The sequence below is a fragment of the Scyliorhinus torazame genome, chromosome 3 (genome assembly GCF_047496885.1).
Source record: "Scyliorhinus torazame isolate Kashiwa2021f chromosome 3, sScyTor2.1, whole genome shotgun sequence".
NCBI lineage: Eukaryota > Metazoa > Chordata > Chondrichthyes > Carcharhiniformes > Scyliorhinidae > Scyliorhinus > Scyliorhinus torazame.
Window position 1 is genome coordinate 50,453,435 of NC_092709.1, and position 14,709 is coordinate 50,468,143.

The following is a 14,709-nucleotide window of genomic DNA, read 5'->3' on the forward strand; positions in this document are numbered from 1 at the left end:
ATGGGGATTGACATATCTTGCTGACTATTGTTTCTTGTTGATGGGTGTAAATGTGGGAGAAAATGTGAAAAAGGAGAATTTTTTTAAAAATTAAAAAAAAAACTTGAATTGTACAATGCTTTTAACGGAGGATAATTAAAACGCAGCAATACCACTTAGAAGGTGCAAATTGGTAACTTAGCCATTATCTTTGGCCCTCACAATTCACTATAGAATATTTTTTTGCATGTATCAAAACAGAAGTACAAGTGAGGCGTTGGCTGAAAAAACGGGATTTTCGTTTGATGGAGAACATTATAAGAGAGACAGAGTGAATTATTCGAGCTCAAGACATTGAGGATGGAGTGCAAAGGGGATACAGGCAAGGCTGATGTGACTGATTTATGCCAAGTACATTCGACATATGGGAATATGGCACAAGTCAAGATTTATTGCATGTACATCCTGGTCCATATGGGAACTCAAGAACACAAACAGCCAGATGTACAGGCATTGTCTCCCTTAAATCGGGTTTGTGAGCTTTGTGATTGGCATTACAACAACGCACGTGGAAAGCTGAAAGCTTTATGGGTCGCATGCTTTCAAGAGGTGTTACCCTGCAGCCAAGACTTCAAGAGGAGAGCGTGTTGGCGGTCATCCAGTATGCTAGGAAGCAGCAGACAGTATAGGAATCCTTAAGGAGTGCATTTACAGGCACCTGGTGCTTGAGAGCTGGTTTTTAATTGGGGTATTTCAGGTAATTAAAAGGAATGGAGAAGGTAAATTTAGAATATTAATTTGTTAACTTGCTACAGAACAGAACGTATGCATGGAATCAAACTCAAAGATAAATTCATGATCAATGTCAGGAAATTTTCTTTACAGAGTGGTCAATGTATGGAATATACTCGATCTGGTTTTCTGTACGGTGAATAACATCTCGGGGAGTGCCATTGTAAGTAAACCCAGGGTACCATTGGTAAATGAATGGACAGGGGCACAGAAACCTATTAATGTAATTAAAAGGGTTTGATAATCAGGGAGGCATTTCAGCAATCACAGTCTTTCACCCTGGCCCCAGGGCAGAGGATAACATGGAATGGATACATAATATTCTGAGCAAGGAAGAAATACAGCCAGAATTCATGGTTCGTGTTGGAGCCAATTACACAGGAAAGAAATTAAAGTCCTACAGGCAGAGAAAAATCAAAGAAAGATGTTAGCACTACAATGATAAGCTAACAAACAGGAAAAGACCAAAGAGAAAACTGGAATTCATCCTGAAAAATTCAATGGAGTTTGAAACAAGGATAGATACAGGAGAAAGAAAATAGATGGCAGTCATTATCAACAGCTTTGACAGTATTAGATGAACATAGCCTGAAACAACAAGATGCAAAACAGCCTTGGATGACACTTGGATGTTTCGACCTAACAGAGAATAAACATTGTTTACATATTTACATTGTGTATTTATGTATGCCCTATGAACAATACTTTTCACTGTACCTCAGTACACATGACAATAAACAAATCCAATACCCCAAATGGTGTGCTTTAAGGAAAGCCTGTATAAAAGCCGAAAACAACTGGCTGAGTAAAAAGCTACAGAAGCAGTGGAAGCTTTCAAGAATGATAATGCCAAGAAAACATGTTCACTAGTCAAGGTCATAGCTGGAAAGTAGTTTGTAAACCTAGGAATACGTATCAAGGATGATAACATAAAACTTGTATGATAGTTCATCAGGCAGGATGAGACTGGAAAATTATTGCAGGAAGCTGTTTGAAGAATCTGAAAAGACAAGCAATGAAGAATGAAAGTTAAAACAAGTATTAAAATCTGCCGTACTGCGTAGATGAGAAAAGCTATAAAGAGCATCACGAAAGGGTAACACGATGGCGCAGTGGTTAGCACTGCTGCTTCACGTGCTGAGACCCAGGTTCGATCCCGGCTCGGGCCATTGTTTGTGAGGAGTTTGCACATTTTCCCCGTGTGTGGGGGTCTCACTCCTACAACCCAAAGATGTGCAGGGTAGGTAGATTGACCTCGCTAAATTGTAACCTTCATTTGAAAATTTAAAAAAAACAAATACAGGGAAAAAAAAGGAACATCAAGAGTGGAAATCCAGAAGAACAAGATCAGATACCTGCAGAAATCATTAGATGAAACAGTAGCAGATGCAACGAAAGAGATTATTGATGAGATATGGACAACTAATGAATGTCCTCATGAATGAACCATATTGGAGATGGTCACAATTTCCAAGATAGCCAACACTAACAGGACTGTCCAAAACATTGTATGCCAAGTCTCAACAATCATGCATCTAAAGTACTACTTGACGTCATCAGGCAAGGTGTCACTCACTGTGTGAACAGAGATGTGGTAGAGGAACAGTTTGGCTTCATTCCTGGAAAGGGTACAACTGGCATTATGATCGTGCTCAGAAATCTCATGAAGAAATGCGGAACTAAGCAGAAGGCCCAGCTTTGGCTCACGTTCATGGACAATGCCAAAGCGGTCTAGCTCTATGGAAATGCCTTGCAGACTTTGGTGCAGCCCAACAACTTGTGTGGCTAATAGAAAAACTATGGAGAAACACTTCAGGAGACTGCACAGTTGGCGATGGGCACACACCAATTCCAGTTTAAGAAGGGAGTCAGTTTTCTGTCATGCAGGATGGTTAATTCTGTGGGAGGGAATATAACGAGGGTGGTGCAAGAAGAGTTACTAGGGAGAAGCGGCTGCATCATATGGATTTGCAAGTGTACAGGTGACACCACAGTCATAGCCAGAACAAAGGAAGAGCTAAGGGACTATGGCAGGCCTAGTCAAACATCACTGCCTTATTTAAGTACAGTCCAAAAGACTCAAAAAAGGTCAACAAGGGGAGGCTGTGGCTTTGTGGTATTGTCACTCGACCAGCAATCAGAGACCCAGGGTAATCCTCCGGGTGCAAATCCTGCCATGGTAGATAATGAAATTTGAATCCAATAAATAAAACTGGAATTAAAAGTCTAACGATGACCATCAAAACCATTGTCAATTGACACAAGATAGAAGGAAGAGGACGAGAGGCAGATATCACCTTTTGAAATGTGGGTGTGGCAGAGGATTATCTGAATCAACTGGATAGACAAGTGAGTGGGTTAGATCAAGAATAGAAGTTCAGGAACCAAAAGGGTTGCCAAGTGCAGTTTTATATTTATACATTTAGAGTACCCAATTCATTTTTTCCAGGGGTCATTTAGCACGGCCAATCCACCTAACCTGTACATTTTGGGTTGTGGGAACAAAACCTACGCAAACACGGGAAGAATGTGCAAACTCCACACGGACAATGACCCAGAGCCGGGATCGAACCTGAGACTCGGCGCTGTGAGGCAGCAGTGTTAACCATTGCGCCACCGTGCTGCCAAGTTAAGTTAGAGAGAAAAAGATAGCAAAGGATGGACATTGGAAACAAAGACTCAATAGCTTTGTCCTAGCAAGAACTGAAGCAGAATTTGAGTACTACCCTAGAAGAAAAATCAGATAGGTGGAGATCATGAGACTGGACTGTTCTAAATTCAGGGAAGGCCACTTTTACAAAGCTCAGAGATGAATTGTAAAAGTGGGCTGGATAACGCTATCAGAAGGAAAAGCTGGCAAATCAGTGGGAGGAATTCAAAGTCAAAATTCTTCAGGCAGTGTCCCCACAAAGAAGGGCAGTACTGCCAAATCTAGAACCCTCTGGTTATTCAGATGCATATAGACCAAGATAAAGCAGAAAAAGAAAGCTTATGACAGTGACAAAAGACTATGGAAAGCCTAGAGTATAAAATGTACAGGGGCGAAGTAAAAATATAAATTAGGAAAGTAAAGAGGGGATACGAAAAAATATTGGTAGGTAAAAATCAAAGGAAGTCCTAAGATGTTTTACCATAACTAAAGAAAAGGTAAGACCTATCAGAGGTAAACATGGTAATTTGTGGGTTGGGGACCGTTAGTTCAGTTGGCTAGACAGCTAGTTTGTGATGCGGAGTGACGTCAACATTACAGATTCAATTCTCCTATCAGCTGAGGATATCCTTCTCAGCCTTGCCCCTCTCCTGAGGTGTGGTTACCCTCAGGTTAAATTGCCACCAGTCAGCTCGCTCTGTCAAAGGGGAGAGAAGTCTATGGTCCTCTGGGACTTTGGCAACTTTCATTTCAATTAATGGGTTCATTTGAAAGATGTGGGCAGGGATCTCAATGAGTATTTTTACTATCTTCACTAAGAGAGGGTTGATTCAGACATTCTAGTTAAAGATGATGAGTGTGAGATATTAGATACAATAGGTATAGTGTGAGAGGAGGTACTGGCATCATTGAAGGTGGATAACCAGGGCCAGATGGGTTGTATCCAAGGCTGTTGAAGGAAGCAAGGGACAAAACAGCACATGCTCTGAGGATCATTTTCCAATCCTCACTAAATATAAGCGAGGTTCCAGAGGATTAAAGGTTTGCAAATGCTGTACCATTATTTTAAAAGGGTGCAAGGGTATGCCAGAAAATTAGATTTAGGCAGGTCAGTCTGACTTCAATGATGGACAAAATGGAAACTATTTTGAGAGACAGGATAAACTGTCACTTAGAAAGTCACAGGTTGATCAGTGATAGTCAACATGCGTTTTCTTAAGGGAAGATTAGGTCTTAATAACTTAATAGAATATTTTGAGGAAGCAACAAGATGAAGGTACTGGAGTGAATATTGTCTACGTGGATTTCAGTAAGGCATTTGACAAGGTCCACATGGCAGACTGGTCAAAAAAGTGAGATCTCATGGGATACAGGGGAAGGTGGCAGATTGGATCCAAAATTGGCTCAGTGGCAGGAAACAAAAGGTAATGGCTGATTTTTTTTTTAACAAATGGAAACGGTTTCCAGTGAGGTCCCACAGGGCTCAGTCTTGGGCCCTTGCTGTTTGTCGCATATATTAACGACATAGATTTAAATATGGGTGGCATGTTTGGGAAATATGTAGATGAGAGAAAAATTTGTTGTGTAGTTGACAGGGGAGGACAATAGCTGTCGACTCCAGAATGATATCAATGATTTGGTTGAGTTGGCAGAGCAGTGGCAAATAGAATTCAATCTGGAAAAGTGAGAGGTACTGCATTTGGGGAGTGTAAACAAAGCAAGGGAATCCTCAATAAATGGGAAGATATTGCATTGGGTTGACAAGTGAGATACCTTGAAATGCAATTCCACAGATACTTGAAGGTAGCAGGACAGATGGACAAGGTGGTCAAGAAAACACATGGAATGCTTTCCTTTTATGGGCGAGGTGCTAAATACAAAAACTGGGATGTAATGATGGAACGGCATAAAAACAGTGGTTAGGCCACAGCTGGAATTTTGTGTGCAGTCTGGTCACATTACAGGGAGGGTATAATTGATCTGGAGAGAGTGCAGAGGAGATTTAAGAATGTTGCCAGGACTTGAAGATTACAGCTACGAGGAGGTTAAGGGCTGACCTAATTGAGGTGTACAAAATTGAGAGACCTGGACCATGTAGTCAGGAAAAAATTGTTTTCCTCAGCTAAGGGGGTCAATTGTCAGGTGGCATAGATTGAAGGCAATGGTAGGAGGATTTGAGGGAACCTTTTTTACAAAGGATGGTTGGCATCTGGAATTCACCAAGATGGTGGTTGATGCTGAAACACTCAACTCATCTAAAAAAGGTACCTGGACCTGCAGCTGAAGTGCTGCAACCTGCAAGTCTACAGACCAGGTGCTAGAGAGCAGGATTAGAATGAGCAGCCAGTTTCTTTTTTTCTTCGTCAAGGTCACAATGGGTAAATAGCCTTTTTCCAAGTCTTAACTCTTCTATGGTTTATATACTAAGGGAGGCCTGAAGAAAGCCAGGGAAGCAAGACAATGCCAAAGGCCCCATTAAGGCAATGGAGAAAACACAAACAAGGGTGGCCCAGGGGACTCAATAAGTTGAGAACAACTTGTTGTATTTGTGCTTCACACTGGCAGACGATTAAAGTTTTATCACGATACAGCAAGTGTAATTATGTAATTGGGCTATAAAATGGGTAACATTTCAAAACAATATGCGTTTTCCATATGCAATTCCCCACAGTAGGCTACTGCAGAAAATACGGAAGCATGGGATTCAGGGCGATTTAGCAGTTTGGATCAGAAATTGGCTAGCTGGAAGAAGACAAAGGGTGGTGGTTGATGGGAAGTGTTCAGACTGGAGTCCAGTTACTAGTGGTGTACCACAAGGATCTGTTTTGGGGCCACTGCTGTTTGTCATTTTTATAAATGACCTGGAGGAGGGCGTAGTAGGATGGGTGAGTAAATTTGCAGATGACACTAAAGTCGGTGGAGTTGTGGACAGTGCGGAAGGATGTTACAAGTTACAGAGGGACATAGATAAGCTGCAGCGCTGGGCTGAGAGGTGGCAAATGGAGTTTAATGCAGAGAAGTGTGAGGTGATTCATTTTGGAAGGAATACCAGGAAGACAGAGTACTAGGCTAATGGTAAGATTCTTGGCAGTGTGGATGAGCAGAGAGATCTCGGTGTCCATGTACATAGATCCCTGAAAGTTGTCACTCAGGTTGAGAGGGTTGTTAAGAAGGCGTACGGTGTGTTAGCTTTTATTGGTAGAGGGATTGAGTTTCGGAGCCATGAGGTCATGTTGCAGCTGTACAAAACTCTGGTGCGGCCACATTTAGAGTATTGTGTGCAATTCTGGTCACCGCATTATAGGAAGGATGTGGAAGCATTGGAAAGGGTGCAGAGAAGATTTACCAGAATGTTGCCTGGTATGGAGGGAAGATCTTATGAGGAAAGGCTGAGGGACTTGAGGCTGTTTTCGTTAGAGAGAAGAAGGTTAAGAGGTGACTTAATTGAGGCATACAAGGTGATCAGAGGATTGGATAGGGTGGACAGTGAGAGCCTTTTTCCTTGGATGGTGATGTCTAGCACGAGGGGACATAGCTTTAAATTGAGGGGAGATAGATATGACAGACGTCAGAGATAGGTCCTTTACTCAGAGTAGCAAGGGTGTGGAATGCCCTGCCTGCAACAGTAGTGGATTCGCCAACACTAAGGGTAATCAAATGGTCATTGGATAGACATATGGACGATAAGGGAATAGTGTAAATGAGCTTTAGAGTGGTTTCACAGGTCAGCGCAACATCAAGGGCTGAAGGGCCTGTACTGCGCTGTAATGTTCTTAGTCTTGTTGCATTAGCATCGGCCTTGGGGTTCTGGGACTGCACCAGCAAGCAAGAGGTTCAGATGCAATCTCTGGGCGGTCACTTGGAGAAAATAAAAATCCAGATACTGCTAGATTGTCATAAACACCTGACATGTTCACTAATGCCCTTTAAGAATGTGTACCAATGGCCTGCATATTGGCTCAGTCCACACGAACTGGTGAGCTGCCTCCTTGAACTAAAGTAGCATTCAGATGTAAATCAAAAATCACCGCTACATCTCGAGGCAAACTGGGGACGAATGAATGTTGACAACAGTTCAGACAAGTTTATCTGAAGTTAGCCGAGGGAATGGCCATCTCTCACAGAAAGACTGAATGAGTAATCTCTATGGATTTCTCATGAGCTTGGCTTCCAGGAGCATCAGACTTCTGTGCTAACGAAAACAAACCACCTTGCAAGTCTTGTCAGAGGCAGAATCATTGGCAGTTTGCTATCAGAACAATGTCGGTCAGAGAACACACAGGCAGGAGTTCAGGATATCGACGACAACTCGTGAGAAGAATGGGGCCGGAAGGCCAGCCCCAGATCTGGGCGAATGCCGCCTGTGGCAAATACGACTCCGATCGGTAACAGAAATCTACGATGATTAAAGGACACTACCTTTATCTTGTCGCCGATGCAGACGGCCGCCATGCCGCTGGTCGGGCTGTGTTTGTAGTGAGCCCTCCCCCGCCCTCCCGGTAGGGCGCGGGCTCACTGACCGACCGCGCGCTGCCTCACTCCCTCCGCCGCAAGACACAACCTCCCCATTTTCAAAAAATCCGCCGTTTACACCCACAACGAGGCTCCGCTGACGTCATCGATGGGGGCGGGGAAGGGAAAACAAAGGGCAACAAACAAAAAAAAACAATAATACTTTTACATTCTTACCACAATAAGTCACGGCAGTAACCATTAGGAGACATTAAAAGCCTTCAGGCTCGGATTTTTCAAAAATATTGCCTGACTATATTGTATCACGTGACTGGCTCCGCCGCCTGCAGTGCGCGCGCAGACCTCCGGCGGTGGCTCGCAGAATCGTCCCGGCCATTTGGCCCATCGTGTCTGCACCGTCTCTCCAAACGAGAGCGGTGTGGAGTGATCGTGCTTTGAGTGGTGTTTATGTAATGGGTACCGTTTCGAAACGGTATGCAAAGTCTTATCGCACTCTCATCGGCCTGAGGGTTAATCGCTATGCGAGGCTAGTAAGGCAGCTGTAATTTCTTTATATTTAGAAGCTTTGTAAAGCAGCTCAGGCTGAAATAGTTTTTTATTGCTGACAATTCACTAAGTGCAATAGTAGTACCGCCTGAAGCAACTGTGGCGTTGGTCTTTACGCTTTCGTGGGTTGATACCCCCCCCCCCCACCCTCCATAATTAATTGTGTTGTTGAAAAATGCAAGGCTAATTTCCATTTAAACATTTCCTTGTTTATTTTCATTTACACACTGGGTTTTAAGATGCGATATTTTCAGCTAGAAGCTGGATTTTAAACTGGCAACCGTGTGGGAAATTTTGTTTGCGCCCGGAACCACAAACAGGAAAACAAGCTATCTTTTAATCAGATGTTTGATTGAATATGCTCAATCGAACTTGCCTGTCATCTCTCGAGTCTGGAAGGCTCTTTGTCAACGAGTCATCCAGACTCGAAACGTTAGGTCCGATTTCTTTCCACAGATGATGACTGTCCAGTACTTTCTATTTTTGATTCCAGCATTCACAGTAATTTGCTTTTATAATACCTTATCATCTTCCTCAGTGCTGGATGGTGGTTTACCGATGGGCGCTGTCCAACATCCTCTTCAAAGGGCTTGCGGTTGGCAGACCCTGCTGTCAATCTTCTGTTGTCACCCAGAGGCCGATCCCATAGAATCCCTACAGTGCTATCCCCGTAGCCCCACCTAAGCGGACCTTTAAACACTCAGGGGCAATTTAGTATGGCCAAGCCACCTAATCTACACATCTTTGGTTTGTGGGAAGTAACCGGAGTACCCAGAGGAAACCCACAAAGACACAACAACTACCATCTAGAAGGACAAGAGCAACAGATACATGGGAACCCTGGGGGTTCCCCTCAAAATGACTCACCACTTTCGCTGGGTCAAAATCCTGGAACTCCCTCCCTAACAGCACAGTGGGTGTATCTACACCTCAAGGTCTGCAGTAGTTCAAGAAGGCAACTCACGACCACCTTCAGAAGGGCAACTGGGGATGGGAAATAAATGCTGGCCTAACCAGCAACACCCACATCCTGTAAATGAATTTTGAAAAACAGGGAGAATGTGACAAACAGTCAGTCACCCAAGGCCGGAATCAAACCTGGGTCCCTGGTGCTGTGTGCCACCACGCTGCCTACCAGGTAAATTACCCCTGTGACTACCAATAAATCCCCTGTAACCGTTGTAACTTTTACAAATCAATGCCTGCCCCACTGGCCTACTCACCTGGGCACTTGTCATTGACTCCCACCAGCAGGAGATTGAAAGAGCACTGCAGTTGCATCATGGCTGGCTCCTCCAGGGTTCAGTTGGTTATGGCTGGCACTTGTAACCGTCAATTTTAGTGCATTCAATTGTTAAAAATACATTTTGGGGATGTGGGCATTGATGGCTGGCCCAGCATTTGTTGCCCACCCCTAACTTTTAAGAGTCAACCATAGCTGGAGTCACATGTACCTGGAGGAAACCCATGCAGACATGGGGAGAATGTGCAAACTCCACACAGTCACCCAAGCCCGGAATTGAACTGGGGTCCCTGGTACTGTGAGACAGCAGTGCTAACCACTGTGCCACCATGCTGCCCCAGCATTCTGAACTAACAATATATTCTACTCAAAGAAGGGCACCTAGACTACATCAGTGTGACATATTCACTTCATACAAAGCCATTTTTTTTGGCCTCGAGAGTAAGTTTACCAATTAGCACTGACTTTTGAGCAATTTTATATTATGCACTCGCACTGAGGTAGCTCACCCTTGCTGGCCTCCAACTCACCCCTCTGGCCTCCAGCTCTCTGTGAGGGTGGCATAAAGGGAAGGAGACAGCACAGCTGAAAACCTGGATATTTGAGAGATTTGGAGAAAAATGTCAATACACTGAGACACTTAGTGAAAAACCAAAAGTGGCCCGTTGAAACTGGAACATGTGGTCACCCTCATGAGGACCACAATTAATATCTTCTATTTTTTAAACAAGCATGAATACTGAGGCAAGGAATTTCAGTTTGGGAAAATGATGAAATACAATGTAGAGAGACGTAAAACTAAGGTCACTGGGGCACCAGGGGTTGGAGATATGGAAATTCTGCAGTAGCTGGAGTCCCTGACACAAAAGGAAGATGGACTCTGATGTTGGAGGCAGCCCGGTAATCTCAACCCAAGACATTGTTGCAAGGTATCACAATGAGTCACTAACATAATATCTTGAAGCTTCTTAACAGTCAAGAAACGAGTCAGGAGTGTGATGAAATGCTCTCCACTTGCCTTGATAAGTACAGCTACAGCAACACCCGAGAAGCTTGATACCTCCAGGACATGATTGGCATCTCATCCACTAACTTTTTTTTAAATTAAATATTTTATTGAAAATTTTTGGTCAACCCTCACAGTACATTGTGCATCCTTTACACAATATTATAACAACACAAATAACAATGACCTATTTTATAAACAAAAAATGAATAAATAATAAATAACAAAAATGAAAACTAGCCCTAATTGGCAACTGCCTTGTCACAAGTAACACTCTCCAAAAATATAATTTAACAGTCCAATATATAATTATCTGTAGCAACGACCTATACATACTATACAGTATATATTAACAACCCTGAGAGTCCTTCTGGTTCCGCCTCCTCCCCCCCCCCCCCCCGATCCTGGGCTGCTGCTGCTGCCTTCTTTTTCCCATTCCGTCTATCTTTCTGCGAGGTATTCGACGAACGGTTGCCACCGCCTGGTGAACCCTTGAGCCGACCCCCTTAGGACGAACTTAATCCGCTCTAGCTTTATAAACCCCGCCATGTCATTTATCCAGGTCTCCACCCCCGGGGGCTTGGCTTCTTTCCACATTAGCAATATCCTGCGCCGGGCTACTAGGGACGCAAAGGCCAAAACATCGGCCTCTCTCGCCTCCTGCACTCCCGGCTCTTGTGCAACCCCAAATATAGCCAACCCCCAGCTTGGTTCGACCCGGACTCCTACTACTTTTGAAAGCACCTTTGTCACCCCCATCCAAAACCCCTGTAGTGCCGGGCATGACCAAAACATATGGGTATGATTCGCTGGGCTTCTTGAGCACCTCGCACACCTATCCTCCACCCCAAAAAATTTACTGAGCCGTGCTCCAGTCATATGTGCCCTGTGTAATACCTTAAACTGAATCAGGCTTAGCCTGGCACACGAGGACGACGAGTTTACCCTGCTTAGGGCATCTGCCCACAGCCCCTCCTCGATCTCCTCCCCCAGCTCTTCTTCCCATTTCCCTTTTAGTTCATCTACCATAGTCTCCCCTTCGTCCCTCATTTCCCTATATATATCTGACACCTTACCATCCCCCACCCATGTCTTTGAGATCACTCTGTCCTGCACCTCTTGTGTCGGGAGCTGCGGGAATTCCCTCACCTGTTGCCTCGCAAAAGCCCTCAGTTGCATATACCTGAATGCATTCCCTTGGGGCAACCCATATTTCTCGGTCAGCGCTCCCAGACTCGCGAACTTCCCATCCACAAACAGATCTTTCAGTTGCGTTATTCCTGCTCTTTGCCACATTCCGTATCCCCCATCCATTCCCCCCGGGGCAAACCTATGGTTGTTTCTTATCGGGGACCCCCCCAAGGCTCCAGTCTTTCCCCTATGCCGTCTCCACTGTCCCCAAATCTTCAGTGTAGCCACCACCACCGGGCTTGTGGTGTAGTTCCTCGGTGAGAACAGCAATGGGGCTGTCACCATAGCCTGTAGGCTAGTCCCCCTACAGGACGCCCTCTCTAATCTCTTCCACGCCGCTCCCTCCTCCTCTCCCATCCACTTACTCACCATTGAAATATTAGCGGCCCAATAATACTCACTTAGGCTCGGTAGTGCCAGCCCCCCCCCTATCCCTGCTACGCTGTAAGAATCCCTTCCTCACTCTCGGGGTCTTCCCGGCCCACACAAAACCCATGATGCTCTTTTCAATCCTTTTAAAAAAAGCCTTCGTAATCACCACCGGGAGGCACTGAAACACGAAGAGGAATCTCGGGAGGACCACCATCTTAACCGCCTGCACCCTCCCTGCCATTGACAGGGATACCATATCCCATCTCTTGAAATCCTCCTCCATCTGTTCCACCAACCGCGTTAAATTTAACCCATGCAATGTGCCCCAATTCTTAGCTATCTGGATCCCCAGGTAACGAAAGTCCCTTGTTACCTTCCTCAACGGTAGGTCCTCTATTTCTCTACTCTGCTCCCCTGGATGCACCACAAACAACTCACTTTTCCCCATGTTCAATTTATACCCTGAAAAATCCCCAAACTCCCCAAGTATCCGCATTATTTCTGGCATCCCCTCCGCCGGGTCCGCCACGTATAGTAGCAAATCGTCCGCATACAAAGATACCCGGTGCTCTTCTCCTCCCCTAAGTACTCCCCTCCACTTCTTGGAACCCCTCAACGCTATCGCCAGGGGCTCAATCGCCAGTGCAAACAATAATGGGGACAGAGGGCATCCCTGCCTTGTCCCTCTATGGAGCCGAAAATATGCAGATCCCCGTCCATTCGTGACCACGCTCGCCACTGGGGCCCTATACAACAGCTGCACCCATCTAACATACCCCTCTCCAAAACCAAATCTCCTCAACACCTCCCACAAATAATCCCACTCCACTCTATCAAATGCTTTTTCGGCATCCATCGCCACTACTATCTCCGTTTCTCCCTCTGGTGGGGCCATCATCATTACCCCTAACAACCTCCGTATATTCGTGTTCAGCTGTCTCCCCTTCACAAACCCAGTTTGGTCCTCGTGGACCACCCCCGGGACACATTCCTCTATTCTCATTGCCATTACCTTGGCCAGAACCTTGGCATCTACATTTAGGAGGGAAATAGGTCTATAGGACCCGCATTGTAGCGGGTCCTTTTCCTTCTTTAAGAGAAGCGATATCGTTGCTTCAGACATAGTCGGGGGCAGTTGTCCCCTTTCCTTTGCCTCATTAAAGGTCCTCGTCAGTACCGGGGCGAGCAAGTCCACATATTTTCTATAGAATTCGACTGGGAATCCATCCGGTCCCGGGGCCTTTCCCGCCTGCATGCTCCTAATTCCTTTCACCACTTCTTCTACCTCGATCTGTGCTCCCAGTCCCACCCTTTCCTGCTCTTCCACCTTGGGAAATTCCAGCCGATCCAAGAAGCCCATCATTCTCTCCCTCCCATCCGGGGGTTGAGCTTCATATAATTTTTTATAAAATGTCTTGAACACTCCATTCACTCTCTCCGCTCCCCGCTCCATCTCTCCTTCCTCATCCCTCACTCCCCCTATTTCCCTCGCTGCTCCCCTTTTCCTCAATTGGTGTGCCAGCAACCTGCTCGCCTTCTCCCCATATTCGTACTGTACACCCTGTGCCTTCCTCCATTGTGCCTCTGCAGTGCCTGTAGTCAGCAAGTCAAATTCTACATGTAGCCTTTGCCTTTCCCTGTACAGTCCCTCCTCCGGTGCTTCCGCATATTGTCTGTCCACCCTCAAAAGTTCTTGCAGCAACCGCTCCCGTTCCTTACTCTCCTGCTTCCCTTTATGTGCCCTTATTGATATCAGCTCCCCTCTAACCACCGCCTTCAACGCCTCCCAGACCACTCCCACCTGGACCTCCCCATTATCATTGAGTTCCAAGTACGTTTCAATGCACCCCCTCACCCTTAGACACACCCCCTCATCTGCCATTAGTCCCATGTCCATTCTCCAGGGTGGGCGCCCTCCTGTTTCCTCCCCTATCTCCAAGTCCACCCAGTGTGGAGCGTGATCCGAAATGGCTATAGCCGTATACTCCGTTCCCCTCACCTTCGGGATCAATGCCCTACCCAGCACAAAAAAGTCTATTCGCGAGTAGACTTTATGGACATAGGAGAAAAACAAGAACTCCTTACTCCTAGGTCTGCTAAATCTCCACTGGTCTACACCTCCCATCTGCTCCATAAAATCTTTAAGTACCTTGGCTGCTGCCGGCCTCCTTCCAGTCCTGGACTTCGACCTATCCAGCCCTGGTTCCAACACCGTATTAAAATCTCCCCCCATTATCAGCTTTCCCATCTCTAGGTCCGGAATGCGTCCTAGCATCCGCCTCATAAAATTGGCATCATCCCAGTTCGGGGCATATACGTTTACCAAAACCACCGTCTCCCCCTGTAGTTTGCCACTCACCATCACGTATCTGCCCCCGTTATCCGCCACTATAGTCTTTGCCTCGAACATTACCCGCTTCCCCACTAATATAGCCACCCCCCTGTTTTTCGCATCTA

The 14,709-nt window shown here is 45.6% G+C and overlaps 1 protein-coding gene across 1 annotated transcript in view; it reads right to left on the bottom strand.

The window, feature by feature from the left end:
* plk4 (polo-like kinase 4 (Drosophila)) overlaps window positions 1-8,017 on the bottom strand; it is a 97,086-nt gene extending 89,069 nt beyond the window's left edge. Inside the window, exon 1 of the mRNA XM_072495662.1 lies at window positions 7,841-8,017. Coding sequence (XP_072351763.1) covers window positions 7,841-7,873 — 33 coding nt within the window. The 5' untranslated portion in view covers window positions 7,874-8,017. The remainder of the gene's footprint in view (window positions 1-7,840) is intronic.
* Window positions 8,018-14,709: the final 6,692 nt, after the last annotated feature.